Source organism: Bubalus kerabau, chromosome 2 (assembly GCF_029407905.1).
Source record: "Bubalus kerabau isolate K-KA32 ecotype Philippines breed swamp buffalo chromosome 2, PCC_UOA_SB_1v2, whole genome shotgun sequence".
Taxonomy (NCBI): Eukaryota; Metazoa; Chordata; class Mammalia; order Artiodactyla; family Bovidae; genus Bubalus; species Bubalus kerabau.
In genome coordinates, this window is record NC_073625.1 from 29,952,793 (window position 1) to 29,966,901 (window position 14,109).

The 14,109-nt window shown below is 40.4% G+C and overlaps 2 protein-coding genes across 5 annotated transcripts in view; one reads left to right on the forward strand and one right to left on the reverse strand.

Annotated features, from left to right (window-relative positions):
- Positions 1 to 25: 25 nt before the first annotated feature.
- ANKRD37 (ankyrin repeat domain 37) lies at positions 26 to 2,743 on the reverse strand. Its single transcript, XM_055567394.1, has 5 exons — positions 2,491 to 2,743; positions 2,119 to 2,271; positions 1,226 to 1,317; positions 497 to 700; positions 26 to 250 (listed from the first exon to the last, which is right to left on the reverse strand). Coding segments are annotated over exons 1-5 (477 nt in total). The 5' UTR covers positions 2,518 to 2,743; the 3' UTR covers positions 26 to 249.
- A 1,398-nt stretch (positions 2,744 to 4,141) lies between these two features.
- Positions 4,142 to 14,109, forward strand: part of LRP2BP (LRP2 binding protein) — a 30,058-nt gene continuing 20,090 nt past the window's right edge. For 2 of the 4 annotated variants that reach the window (XM_055567402.1, XM_055567403.1), the window contains exons 1-2: positions 9,025 to 9,698; positions 10,559 to 10,671. In XM_055567402.1, the coding sequence (XP_055423377.1) occupies positions 9,467 to 9,698; positions 10,559 to 10,671 (345 nt within the window). In that variant the 5' untranslated portion in view covers positions 9,025 to 9,466. Of the gene's footprint in view, positions 4,424 to 9,024; positions 9,699 to 10,558; positions 10,672 to 14,109 lie in introns of those variants that run through there. The other 2 variants (XM_055567404.1, XM_055567401.1) reach the window with 2 other exon arrangements.

Here is a 14,109-nt window from a genome sequence, read left to right on the forward strand (position 1 = left end):
ACAAAGAAAACAATTTATTCTTTAGACATTCTTTTAATAAGTTAAGAGACAAAGCATGCACAACCAGAACATTATAGGCATGTAAATACATGTATTCTTGAACATTATCTTCGCTTAGAAGAAAGGGTTCCTCCTTCTTAGAAGGAGTTTAGACACACTTGATGAGCCTGAAGCCACAGCTTGTAGCTGAGCGGTAGACCTGCATGAAGTGAAGACCTTCTCCACACCTCTTCATGACCAATAAATACATCTGTTGTTGAAAAACATATTGACATTAAAACCTTTTTTTAAAAAGTTTTCCTCCCCAGTCTTCTACCATGCAGGACAATTTTTGGTCTCTAAAGTCTAGTAGTTACTACATCCAGTATTAAAATGTGTTAATGAGAATGAAAAGATATACAAGACATAAGACTGGCAATATTTAAATGAAACAATAAATTCTGTTTTAAATAAGAAATCCTTAAGGGAGGAAGAAGGAAGAAACTGAATTACTTACCAACACTTCCTTTTCCCACTTGTATATTCCTCACTTCCAAAACTTCGTTTCTGTCTGAGCACTTGAACACAATGATCTTTATTGGGTTGTTCCCTTGATTTTATTGTCTGCATACATTTAATTGTTGTAAGAAACTTGGCACATTCTGGAAATCCACATGACCAAGCAAGATCTTCAGCTGTTTGCCCATTCTTATTACATAAACTAAGACAAAAAAAAAAAACGTGTTCAAGTAAAAGTTGACAGTTGTTTTTAGCCTTTTAAAAATATATTGCTAATAAAGGTGCTTTGGGCTTATACAAATGTTGGTTGCAGAATAAAAGAGGTAAAGGAAGCATAGAGGAATTCCATGTTTGCTCACTATTTGTCCTTACTTAGCACAGAGGACAGCACAGAATGGGCACTTCATTTCTACACAAATAAGTATTCTGTTTTCCATACAATGAGTGAGTACACAAAGGAAGTCAGTGAGAACATCTATAGAATGGATTTTTAAAAACAAAACTAAGATGTAATACTGCCATGACACATGAAAAGAACTGCACCTCTGATTGCTTAGGATCCATTTTTTAATTTACTTGAATAGTATCAGATAATCATTAACAGCCTAAGTTAATATTTAAATGGTTCCACTACATTATCAATTAGGCAAGCATCATGTAATTGAGCAGCAGGAGTCTGATTAACCCAAGAAAATAGAAAATTTGAAGTCACTGATTCCATACTCACTCAATTTGGGCATCACTGGCTACAAGCAGACTGAGGCATTCCATGCTTCCAACTCTTGCTGCCTTGTGTAATGGAGCTTCTCCAAAAACATCCTTACAGACAAGACAGCATATTTTAGTCTCCCCAAAACACACTTGTGGAAGTTGATGAGTGAGGTTTATTGCTTAAGGAAGCTATTTGAGGAAGTAGGGTTAGAACTGCATTGTACTGGACTGAATCCTTTAATTCTTTTTTAAAATAAAGTTCACGTGGTGCCCTATTAAATATAGAATTGTCATTAATAAAAGCATATGCAGTCAGAGCTACATACATTAAATTTTAAGTGATTAAAAGCAAAATAGAATCCTACAGAACTAAAAATTACAATTTAACATTCAATGGAAGATGCAAACTACCTTAAGTTCTGTAAGGAATTATATTGATTGTGAGCATGTCTTACAAGTTGTGCTACCCTGAGACTTAATTCTGTAATGGAGCAGTTCCTTTGGGAATGAATGGTAGACCCTGGAAATGTCCGATGTAGTAGCCAGCAGCCATCTATCGGGCTAATGAGCACCTAAAATGTGGCTAGTCTGAACTGAAATGTGCTGTCAATGTCAAATACACGGAGGGTGAGGAGGCATATCCGATATATATATATATATCAGTTATGTTTTATATTGATTACACATGAAATAATTTTGATTAATTGGGTCAGTTTACTAAAATGTTTCGCTTCATTAATGTGGCTACTGGAAAACTCAAGTTACATAGTGTCTCACTTCTATAGGCATCACTGTGCTAATCATGTTTCTAATAACTGAAACGACAATATCTTGGTGTCTAAGAAATGTTTGTGTGGATTTGGGGTGAAGGGGAGGGTTGCACACAGCAACAATCAGTTACCTAGTTACCTGCTGGTTGAGGTCAGCGCCCGTCTGCAGCTGCCAGAGAAGAAAGCAAGCAAGGCCGCCACCTGCAGCCAAGTGGACGGGCGACTGCTCACAGGGATCCGGGGGTGCGTTGACGGAGGCCCCGGTCTCCAGCAGATGCTTCAGACTATCCACCTGCGAGAAAAGAACAGCTCCAGCACCCCTTCTCGCCTTTGTCCAGGCTCCTGCCCTCCGGAGATTGAAGTCCTCCGCCACTCCAAAAACCCTCCAACTCTGAAGAGGCTTGACTTAGCAGCGCCAAGTGGTCAGTACACCTTCACCCTATCTGGCCCTCTATAGAAGACAGACATCTGTACGCTTAAGCCTGCCGGACAAAAGCAGCCTGAATCTCACCTCTGGGTTGCAATCGAGCAGCAGCATCTCCCGCCTAAAGTAAAGGACAGGAGTCCTTGGGAGAGCTGAGCAGTGCGGCACTCGCTGCAGACAGACAGGTTAAGAGTGGACAAGCCGCCCGAGAGCCGGAGAATTTAAAACATCACCAGAGCCAGGGGGCCAGCCCCTCCCCGCCTTCCCTCAGCTGCGGCTCGGCCCGAGCAGCCCAACCCTAGGCTGCCCGCCTTTCTCCGCCCAGCAGCAGCCGCACGTACACAAACAGTAGCACGTGTAACCTGGAGCCCAGTGAGGCTGGCGGGGGCGGGGGTGAGGAGGAGGCAGCGAGGATGCGCCAGCTGATTGGCCAAGGGGAGGTGTCAGGCCCGCCCACCTCGGGGCGGAGTCCTGAGGCCGTTCCCGCCCAGGCCCTGTTGCGCATGCGCCATGAAAGACCGGAGTCGGGACTGCCGGGTTTCACCCGCCGCCATGAGGCGCTGAGAGTTCGGCACGTTTCACGCTGCTTGTGCCCAGCTCATTAGTCCCTCTGGGGAAGCGGAAGTCGCGGGAGGAGGTTTTGGTTTCTGCTGGAGCGCACGTAACCAGGAAATGAGGGAGCTACCAGGATCTTGATCTTGGGCGGCAGCGCCTTTGGAAGCTGCTACTGCGCTTGGTGCTGGATCCCCGCGGCCGCAGCCTCTGGCTCCTCAGGAAAGAAAGTTCCTGAGTCATCGTGTTCAAAGCCGCCCTAGGCTTGCCTCTGTCCCTCAGGCCCTGGACATTTAGGAAAGCTAGAGCTTGAGGGGGTGTGGGGGGGTAGGGGTGGTGGTGGAGGGGCGCCTAACGTGAGCTAAGGGGCTAGGTTTTCCCACAGGACTGCTTCACCCTCACCCCAAAATGACACCATGCCCTTTCCGGGAGTGACGTAAAGGGAGCCCGCCATTGTAATGTGGCCCCTCAGAGACAGGTCAGGCACAGTGCTGGACTTGTCGCCTGGGGAAATGGTGGTCCCAGCTCTTAGCCCTGAGCTCGCTGAGACGGGAGCCCCGCACTCTTAGTGAGGAGTTAGTGGATAAACGAAAAGACCGGGCCATGGACGTTGACCACTGGCGCTCTTCCCCGTGGGCAGGGCTGACCGTACCTCAGAAAACTGTAGAAACAAGACATCCTGACTTCAAAGCCATAGCCACTGACAATTTTATCTCTGGACAGTTCCTAAGCAGTTTTTTTTTCTTCTTCCCCAGGTTAATCTAGCTAAAAGCTAAAGTTCCAACCATGTATTTATTTTCCCTAATATCTTAATCTGTTCCCCTCTATGTGCTGGTACCTTTTGAGAGCAAGACTGAAAGTTTATTCTTTTTTTGGAGAACAAGCTCAGTGTCCTCTGAAAATAGATGGGTGGCCTTTTTGTTCTGATTTTGGATACAGTTTCTTGTTTATTTTGTAATAAGAGCCATAAACTAATTTTGCAGTAATTTATATTACTAGATTTATGCAGTTGATCCAAGGTGTCGACTTAGAGAAAAATGTGCAGCATGAGAGGTGTGAGTTAAAAAGTTTATTCAGGGTTTTACTGAGGACTGTAGCCCCAGAGACAGCCTTCAGATAGCACTGAGGAACGACGCCAAAGAGGTGGGGGTGGGGAAGCTAGTTTATATGTGGTTTTTTGGATGTTAGGGAATACATGCAGTCAACATGTATCTTGGTAAAAAAATCACCGCTAGTTACAGAGAACAAATATTCCAAGTTAATGATTATAGTGCTTTTCTATGTATGGGAAGCAGAATTCATTAAAATTCTTCGGGAAATGCATTTAACTAAGGGCCTGGTTGTCCAAAGCACAGAGCATCCCCTTTTCATCTTTTATTTCCTCTGTATGAAGCACTGAGTGCACCTCCTGTTACCACCTTAATCTCTTCATCTGAAGTATCCAGTGCCTTGCTGCCTCAAAGACTTGGTGAGCAAAATTCTCTTTTCTTTTGTTTGCAAAGGGGTAGTTTTAAATATCTTTGTTTATATGTGTACTTAAACATAAGCGCATATATATGTATGTATACACACACACACTTATATTCAAACATGTATAGAATCGTGCTTGTGTTCTTTTTTTAAATTTAAACTATTCACAGTACTTTTTATGCTGTTTAAAGAATGTCAGAAATATATGAGAACACATGTCCATATTTCCAGTTTTCCTTTTCTCGTGTTTTTCATCTAGATAAGCACTTTTTCAAGACATATAATTAAGCTTCAAGTTTGCACAGATGTTCACTTTCAAGAATTCCTAACTAATACAAGATGTCATCGAAGAGTTCTTAGAGTTCTAAAATATATGTTTTGCAGTTAACATATGAAATGGGATATTTCTGTGATACATGCACCTCCACATTACATCCTTTTTCTTGAAAACAAGATTCTGTTCAGCATGCATTAAATCTGGTAATTATTGTTAACTTCCTGTGACATATTTAAATTTCACAAGGAAAGGGAATTTTGTAAGTAGTTTTTAAAGCTTTTGTCCCTTTAATCACTGCATACTTGTCCATCGCTCATAATGTTTCCAAACAACTCTTTATGTCTCAGCTATGTATCTGATTTACTCTTAGAAATGGGCCTAAAATTAGCTTTCTGAAAACTGAGTAGAGCTGGTGGAGTACAGAAGTATACAGGATAAATACATTCAGAGAACAATATCTTTTTTTCTTGTGTTTTTCTTTTCTGTTTTTTTCTTTATTTTTAAATTTTTATTGGAGTATAGTTGATTCACAATATTGTGTTAGTCTCAGGTATACAGCAAAGTAAATCAGTTATATATATACAGATATCCACTCTTTGTTTCTTTTTCCACATGGGCCATTAAAGAGTATTGAGTAGAGTTCCCTGTTCTATGTAGTAGGTTCTTTATTATCTATTTTATATACAGTAGTGTGTGTATACTACAAGCCCCATCTCCCAATTTATCCCTTCCTTACTTATCCCCTGGTAACCATGTCTGTTTTCTAAATCTGTTACTCTACTTCTGTTTTGTCAGTTAAGTTCATTTATACCTTTGTGTGTGTGTGTGTGTGTGTGTGTCACTGGGGGACAGTATCTTACTGGCAAGGGACTGGAGTTTTTACAGAACATATAGCATGTGGGATCAATTTTCTAAAGTAGTAGATGGTCTAAGAAGCATATGGAATAGTCACTCTTCCAAGCATCGCCAATTCTACTTATGTGTAGTTTGCTGGTAGTTGTGTTTCCAGAAGGGTGCCATTTACAGTGAGTTTTTTTTAAAAAAAAAAAAAAAAAAAAAAGGTTGAATGATGACTCAGTGACCAAATGAGTGAAAGATGTGTGGACTAAGACTTGAAGGGTAAGAGTTTGCTAGGTCATCCAGAAGAGGAAGAGAATTTATAAGAAGTGTTAAATATCTTCCAGTGTTGAGAACTATGTGTAATTCAGTCTGGTTGCATTATATGTTACACATATAGCAGTGATGTGAAATAAAGATATACAAATGAGAAGTTATATTAAATGACCACTAATATCTATTCTAATATGTTATTGTGTTGAGGTACATTGACATTAATTGGGCACTTATTATGCCCCATGGTTAATACAGATAGGAAAGGAAACTGATAGGGAGATTTCTATAATTTATCTAAGATCATATCATTATTAAGGAGTGGAGCTGGAACTCAGGCAATTTGACTCTAGAGCCCACATTCTTATACCTATATTTTAAAGAATTGTGGTCATCTTTGGTAGTTCAAAGCTACTAAGATTGACTGCTTTAAAGCAAAATGAAGTCCTCAGAGAAGATTACTACAATCCATTGAAAAACACTCTTTCATTTAATGATGACTTAATGTAGCCTTGTTTCTAGAACTGAATTTCCCACAGTGCTTAGTCCAATGCCTTCTATTCAAGGAGTTCCTTTTTAATGAATGAATGAATATGTGCCAATTGGTGAAAATTATTAAAGTATTTGGTGGACAGGCTAATTAATTAGAATTAGGCTAATTTCATCTATTTTCTATTTGCCTTTATTGGCCAAAAAGATGACTAGAAAACATTCCCTAAATGCATAGCATTGAAAGGAGTAATTAGGAATACCTTCTAATCCCCATTTATCATTATTGTATAATATTTAATTATATTGTATACATTTAGCAATAATGCTATAGATAAATTTAGCTCTAAAGCAAATGAAGAAATATAAAGTAAAACTAAAAATCTCAATAGTTGACTTGGTTTCACATGTATTATTTAGATCTCTTGGGAATTTTATAACCCTCCCCCCCAAACATATTCAAGTAATATTCCTCAGACATTTCTGAATATGATGTTTCAATTATTTATTGCCAACTAGGTGCCCTGTTATTTATATTAATGTTGACCAGATTCCAGTGAGTCTTAAAAGTAACTAGATATTAATTATTAATAAAGATGTGTGGCAGATATATTTCTATAGCTCATACACTGAAGATAATATATCACTGCAAATAAGAAAACTTTTCAAAGACAGATGATAGCCAGAGCTTGAACTTCAATAACTGTTCTTTGATTTTTAACAGTTTTTTTTTTAAATCCACAGATTGAAAAGTACTTGAACTAATCAATATAATTATGACCTTCATTGGCATAGGCAGTCAGGAAATCCATATATGATCCTAGTATGATTGTAAATGGAAAAGGAACTGGCAGTGCACTCTACTATTCTTGCCTGGAAAATCACATAGACAGAGGAGCCTGGAGAGTTAAGAGCCCATGGGGTTGCAAAGAGTCGGATACCACTGAATGACTAGCACACGTAAAAGCAAAAGGATTTCCCACAAAGAAATTCTTCTTGTGCCTAGTTTATACTGTATAAACCCTTCCAGCCTTGCTTACTCAAACTTCTTGGAAAAGATGATAAATTATATAGCTATTCTAAACAACTACTGCTCCAGGATATTATGGCACAAAGAATAGATACTGGGTTGGTCAGAAAGTTCGTTCAGGTTTTTCTGTAACATCTTATGGAAAAACTCAAATGGATTTTTTGGCCAACACAATAGACAACTGATAAAGATGGATATATAGGGAGGAAAGAAGTAAGGAAAATGACAGCTTTTCTTTACAAAAGCATTCCAAACACATCATTTAGACATTCCTCACTCCAGGAAGTAGATGTTAATCCTTATCTCACCCCATCCTCCTCAGTGTGGGCTCTGCATAATGACTTGCTTCCAAAAAGTAGAGTATGGTAAGTGAGGGGAAGTAACTTCACAGTGGAGAAACCTGTGAAACACTGCACTGGCCAAGTGTTTGTTATTATCATCAGTAATAAGTCATGCACCCTTGATACGGTCTGCCGAAAAGGTACTTCACCTCTGCATCTTCCCAAAGTCCATAACCCAAGTCTAACCATGAGTAAAATATCAGGTAAACCCTGATTGGGAAACATTCTACAGGATATCTGGCCAGTACAAAACTGTCAAAGTTTTAAAAACAAGGAAAACCTGAGAATCTGTCATAGATCAGAGGAGGCCAAGGAGACATGATGACTATGGGATCCTGGAACAGAAAGAGGAAATTACAGTAGTTCCCTGTTACCTGCATTTTCAATTCCTGTGGTTTCAGGCCCATCATCGTCTGAAAATATTAAATGGAAAATAACAGAAATAAGCAATTCATAAATTTTAAATTTATGCTGCTCTGAGTAGTGTGATGAAATCGCACTCCATCCCTCCTGGGAGGTGAATCACCCCTTTTGTCCAGGTTAGTCGCCTAGTAGCCACCTGGGTTATCAAATTTACTTGTGTTCAAGTAACCCTTATTTAGTTACTGATGGCCCCAAAGCACAAGAGTCGAGATGCTGACAATTCAGAGATAACAGAAACATGCTGTGAACATCATTGTATTTGGATTGTCTTAGTTCTTCTAAATACTTCACCTAATACTGCTTCACCCTAAAGTTCTTTGGAAACTTCTATATTTCCTGGTACAACCATAGGTTTTTGGAATCATATAATCCAAGAAGTTTACATATCTAGGAACAGATATTTTGAAATCCTCTAGTTCAAACTATTTGTAATCCAAACTACAGATGAGAAAATTAACTCTTAAAAAAAATGAAAATCACAGATACTTTGGTGATTTTTTCCTCTGGTACACTGATTTATCTCCCTTTCTGCACTTTATTCTCATTGTGTGTGTGTTAGTCGCTCAGTCATGTCTGACTCTTTGCAACCCCATGGACTGTAGCTCACCAGGCTCTTCTGTTCATGGAATTCTCCAGGCAAGCATAGTGGAGTGGGTTGCCATTCCCTTCTCATAAAGCAATTTATTGTCCAAACAGTATCATAAACTTGCATGATTGTGGCTTTCCAGTCATGCTAAAGATCTATTGAGTTCTCTTCACCACCAATCAGGAAGCTTTACTGGAAGCTTGTTCCTGATTGGTGAGAGCATGCTGTAACAGTGGAATTCCATGGAGTAAACAAAAAAGCGTAGCAACAACTGAGTTTGCGGTCTCACTACCCTCAGCCTAGGCCAACCTGGACTCCTTCATCCCACATGAGGTGGCCTCTACATTTTATATGAAGGCTCTGATTTTCCATTCAACTGTGATCCACCTTATAACATGGAAACCCATTACAGATGGAAAGATAAAACTGAACAACACAGTTAAAGTAAAGTGTGTTCCCAGGTAAAATAGACAGGTGCTTTCATTTAAAATGGATTAGTTTGATGAGCTTCAGTTAATGGGAAGGTACTGGTGCACAAGAACTGTACCTGTGAGCAGTGTCACCAGTTCCTACCAGTGGCAGCAGCTGTGGTGGGTGACATGACTTGCTAGAGCATGTGATTTCCCAGCCAGAGAGGACTTGCAGATAGCCCTGATCATTGACTCCATGCGGTGGGAACAGACATGGACGAGAGCTGTGCTTCTCTTAGCTCTGAAAGTTCCTAGTTTCCTAAGAAGGAATGCTCATATACCAGAGCTGTTAGTTTGGTGCCGTATCCCTCAGTGATGAGGGGAGGATGCTCTTTCTGTCAGGTGGAAATGGAATCTCTTGGTGCATTTTCCTGGAGGAAGATATTTCTACCATATTATTATTTTATTCTCTTTTTACAGAATACCCACTGTGGAGACAGGATGAAGTTGACCAGTGAAAAGTTGCCCAAGAACCCCTCATATACTTCTCTATCCCACTTCGCTGCTAAGAATGCAAAAGTCTTCCAGTGGAGAAAGGAAAAGACTGGTACAAGTCCTGATAGTATTTTCACTTAAAGTTAATTATGTACACCAGAGCCAAAGAGACAAGAAATACAAGTCTTATTGCTGGCGAGGAAGTGGTTAATTCTTCCAGTGGAGAAAGGAAGAGGCTGGTACAAGTCCTGATAATATTTTCACTAAATGTTAATTACGTACACCAGAGCAAAAGAGACAGGAAATATGAGTCTTATTGCTGGCAAGGAAGTGGTTAAGTTTACAGTCCTTTCTAGCTTTTCTGTAAGAATTTGTGGAATTGCTACCCAGCTTATCTGGTAGCAGATCATCAGTGAAGAAGTTTCATCATGAAATTCTGCTCCTGGTTTTACTCTCAGGACTTTAGAACACCCTTCTTGAAAAAAAAAAAAAAGCCAGATGTCACTTCTGTTAGAGAGGACAGTACCATACTTTATTTGAAAGAGGCATTTAAAGCTACCATTTCTTTTTCTATAAACCTAAAAAAAAATTAAATTGGGATGGTTAGCTCATTTAGTTAGAGTAGTTCTAATTAAGACTGAAATTAAGAATTTCACACAGAGGCCAGCTTTGTCTAAAGAATTCCACACGGACTACATTGCTAGAGCTCCTGCCTAGTAGGAAAGAGGTTAGTGTGACAGCCCACCAATGCACTTCTTAATTACATAAGCTACAATGTCTGGTGTGATAGTGCTTTCTTTTTTCTAAGGTGGTGCTTTTTCCTTGAACTAAGGAGGTCAGTTTTAGGAATGAGAACTAGGAAGGAAGCTAGTATAAACAATGTCAGATGAATTCTATATACTTTATTACTTTAAGAGAAAAAATTCACATTGTATGGGTAAAGATGGAATTCTTTTCTTTTTTAAAAACCAGATCATTACAGCCATGCTAATTTGGTGGATAAGGCCTTGCAGCTCTTGAAAGAAAGGATAAGAAGAGGGGATACTATGGCATATTTTCTACGAGGTCAACTGTACTTTGAAGAGGTACCAGTTTTTGTGGATTTATTTTCATTTCATATAAAGCCATTGTTAGATCTTCATAGCAAAGTTTCCTATAGAGTTCCTTACCATTGTTAAGCCAGGGAAGTTCTGTCAAATTCCCTAGATTGTGTTTGTGGCTTTGATCATGATAAGCTGGTCCCAGCTTACATAGCTATTCGACCTTTCTCCATAAAAGTCATTCTAATGAATGTCATTCATGGGAGTCATTTTGTTATGAAACCATTTGCACATAATAAATAAAAAGTCTAATTTTTGTATTTTGCTAAAATATTCAGTGTCATTTGTAAAATATTTTATTAATAACAATTAAAAATCCTGATTCTTATCAATTAATAGTACTGAGAAGGCAATGGCACCCCACTCCAGTACTCTTGCCTGGAAAATCCCATGGACGGAGGAGCCTGGTAGGCTGCAGTCCATGGGGTCGCCAAGAGTCGGGCACGACTGAGCGACTTCACTTTCACTTTTCACTTTCATGCATTGGAGAAGGAAATGGCAACCCGCTCCAGTGTTCTTTCCTGGAGAATCCCAGGGACGGTGGAGCCTAATGGGCTGCTGTCTATGGGGTCGCACAGAGTTGGACACGACTGAAGCGACTTAGCAGCAGCAGCAGCAGCAGCCAAGGTAGCTTTAAGTAAGTTTCTGTATGGATCAAGGAGAGAATTTCCCTCTTTATCCACATTATGCTGAGATTTACAAAGTAGGTCTAGGTAGACCTGTGCAAGATATCACTCCATCTTCAGCAGTATACCTTCAATTGTTCATTGAACCCCAAGGGAAGATGCAAAAAGGGATCAGCTGTCCCCTGCCCCTCACTATCTCTTGAATGCTTGGGCAACCCTTCACCTATATTCCACTTACTAATCTCTTTATGGCTCCTTCCTTCATTCTGGCAACAAATATTTGTTGAGGACTCATCACATACCTGTCACTCTGAGGATCACGTAGCATAATGTTTAAGAGAATGATCTTTCAGCTTTGAGCATAGGTTCAATTGTGGTTCTATTGCTTGTTAACTATACCCTTGGGCACAAAGGCTTAACCTCTTAGTGCCTCAGTTTCATCTCTGCTGCTGCTACTGCTAAGTCACTTCAGTTGTGTCCGACTCAGTGCGACCCCATAGACGGCAGCCCACCAGGCTCCCCGTCCCTGGGATTCTCCAGGCAAGAACACTGGAGTGGGTTGCCATTTCCTTCTCCAATGCAGGAAAGTGAAAAGTGAAAGTGAAGTCGCAGTCATGTCGGACCCTCAGCAACCCCATGGACTGCAGCCTTCCAGGCTCCCCACTCCATGGGATTTTCCAGGCAAGAGTACTGGAGTGGGGTGCCATAGAGCTATTATGAGGATATGTTAATTGTAAAAATACTTACTAATAGGGCCTGCCACTTAATAAGTGCTTTATAAGTATTTGCTACTATTATGCTAGGTACTAACTCTACAGTGGTGAGGGAATTAGAATGGTCCCCATTTCATGGAGCTTATAGTCAAGAGGAAGATAACAAGTTAATATATGATTACAAATAAGTTAAAAGTACTGTGAAAGCAATTAACTGGCTACTCTGATAGAGAATAACTTAGGGGTAGGGCAGAAAGAGCTGTTGTTGAAACTGAAACTTAAGAAAACAGGCAATGCAAACAGCCACAGGGAAGTACATTCCAGGTAGAAGGGAAAACAAATGCAACGTTTCTGAGATGAAGAAGACTTTGGTGAGCTCTACAATGTGAATAGAATGCAAAGTCAAGTGGGCCTTAGGAAGCATCACTACAAACAAAGCTAGTGGAGGTGATGGAATTCCAGTTGAGCCATTTCAAATCCTAAAAGATGATGCTGTGAAAGTGCTGCCCTCAATATGCTAGCAAATTTGGAACACTCAGCACTGGCCAGAGGACTGGAAAAGGTCAGTTTTCATTCCAATCCCAAAGAAAGGCAATACCAAAGAATGCTCAAACTACTGCACAATTGCACTCATCTCACACGCTAGCAAAGTAATGCTCAAAATTCTCCAAGCCAGGCTTCAACAGTACGTGAACCATGAACTTCCGGATAATCAAGCTGGATTTAGAAAAGGCAGAGGAACCAGAGATCAAATTACCAACATCCACTGGATCATTGAAAAAGCAAGAGAGTTCCAGAAAAACATCTACTACAGCTTTATTGACTATACCAAAGCCTTTGACTGTGTTCAGTTCAGTTCAGTTCAGTCTCTCAGTGGTGTCCGACTCTTTGCAACCCCATGAATCACAGCACGCCAGGCCTCCCTGTCCATCACCAACTCCCAGAGTTCACTCAGATAGCATATTGGGCACCTACCGACCTGGGGAATTCCTCTTTCAGTATCCTATCATTTTGCCTTTTCATGCTGTTTATGGGGTTCTCAAGGCAAGAATACTGAAGTGGTTTGCTATTCCCTTCTCCAATGGACCACATTCTGTCAGACCTCTCCACCATGACCCGCCCATCTTGAGTGGCCCCACAGGGCATGGCTTAGTTTCATTGAGTTAGACAAGGCTGTGGTCCTAGTGTGATTAGACTGACTATAGTTTTCTGTGACTGTGTGGACCACAACAAACTGTGGAAAATTCTGAAAGAGATGGGAATACAAGACCACCTGACCTGCCTCTTGAGAAATCTGTATGCAGGTCAAGAAGCAACAGTTAGAACTGGACATGGAACAACAGACTTGTTCCAAATCAGGAAAGGAGTACATCAAGGCTATATATTATCACCCTGCTTATTTAACTTATATGCAGAGAACATCATGAGAAACGCTGGACTGGATGAAGCACAAGCTGGAATCAAGATTGCCAGGAGAAATATCAATAACCTCATATATGCAGATGACACCACCCTTATGGCAGAAAGTGAAGAAGAAGTAAAGAGCCTCTTGATGAAAGTGAAAGAGGAGAGTGGAAAATTTGGCTTAAAGCTCAACATTCAGAAAATTAAGATCATGGCATCTGGTCCCATCACTTCATGGCCAATAGATGGGGAAACAGTGAAAACACTGACACACTTATTTTCTTGGGCTCCAAAATCACTGCAGATGGTGACTGCAGCCATAAAATTAAAAGATGCTTGCTCCTTGGAAGAAAACTTACGACGAAACCTAAAGAGCATATTAAAAAGCAGAGGCTTTACTTTGCCAACAAAGGTCCATCTTATCAAAGCTATGGTTTTTCCAGTAGTCATGTATGGATGTGAGAGTTGGACTGTGAAGAAGTCTGAGCGCCAAAAAATTGATGCTTTTGAACTGTGGTGTTGGAGAAGACTCTTGAGAGTCCCTTGGACTGCAAGGAGATCCAGCCAGTCCATCCTAAAGGAAATCAGTCCTGAATATTCATTGGAAGGACTGATGCTGAAGCTGAAACTCCAATACTTTGGCCACCTGATGGCCACTAACTCATTGCAAAGACCCTAAT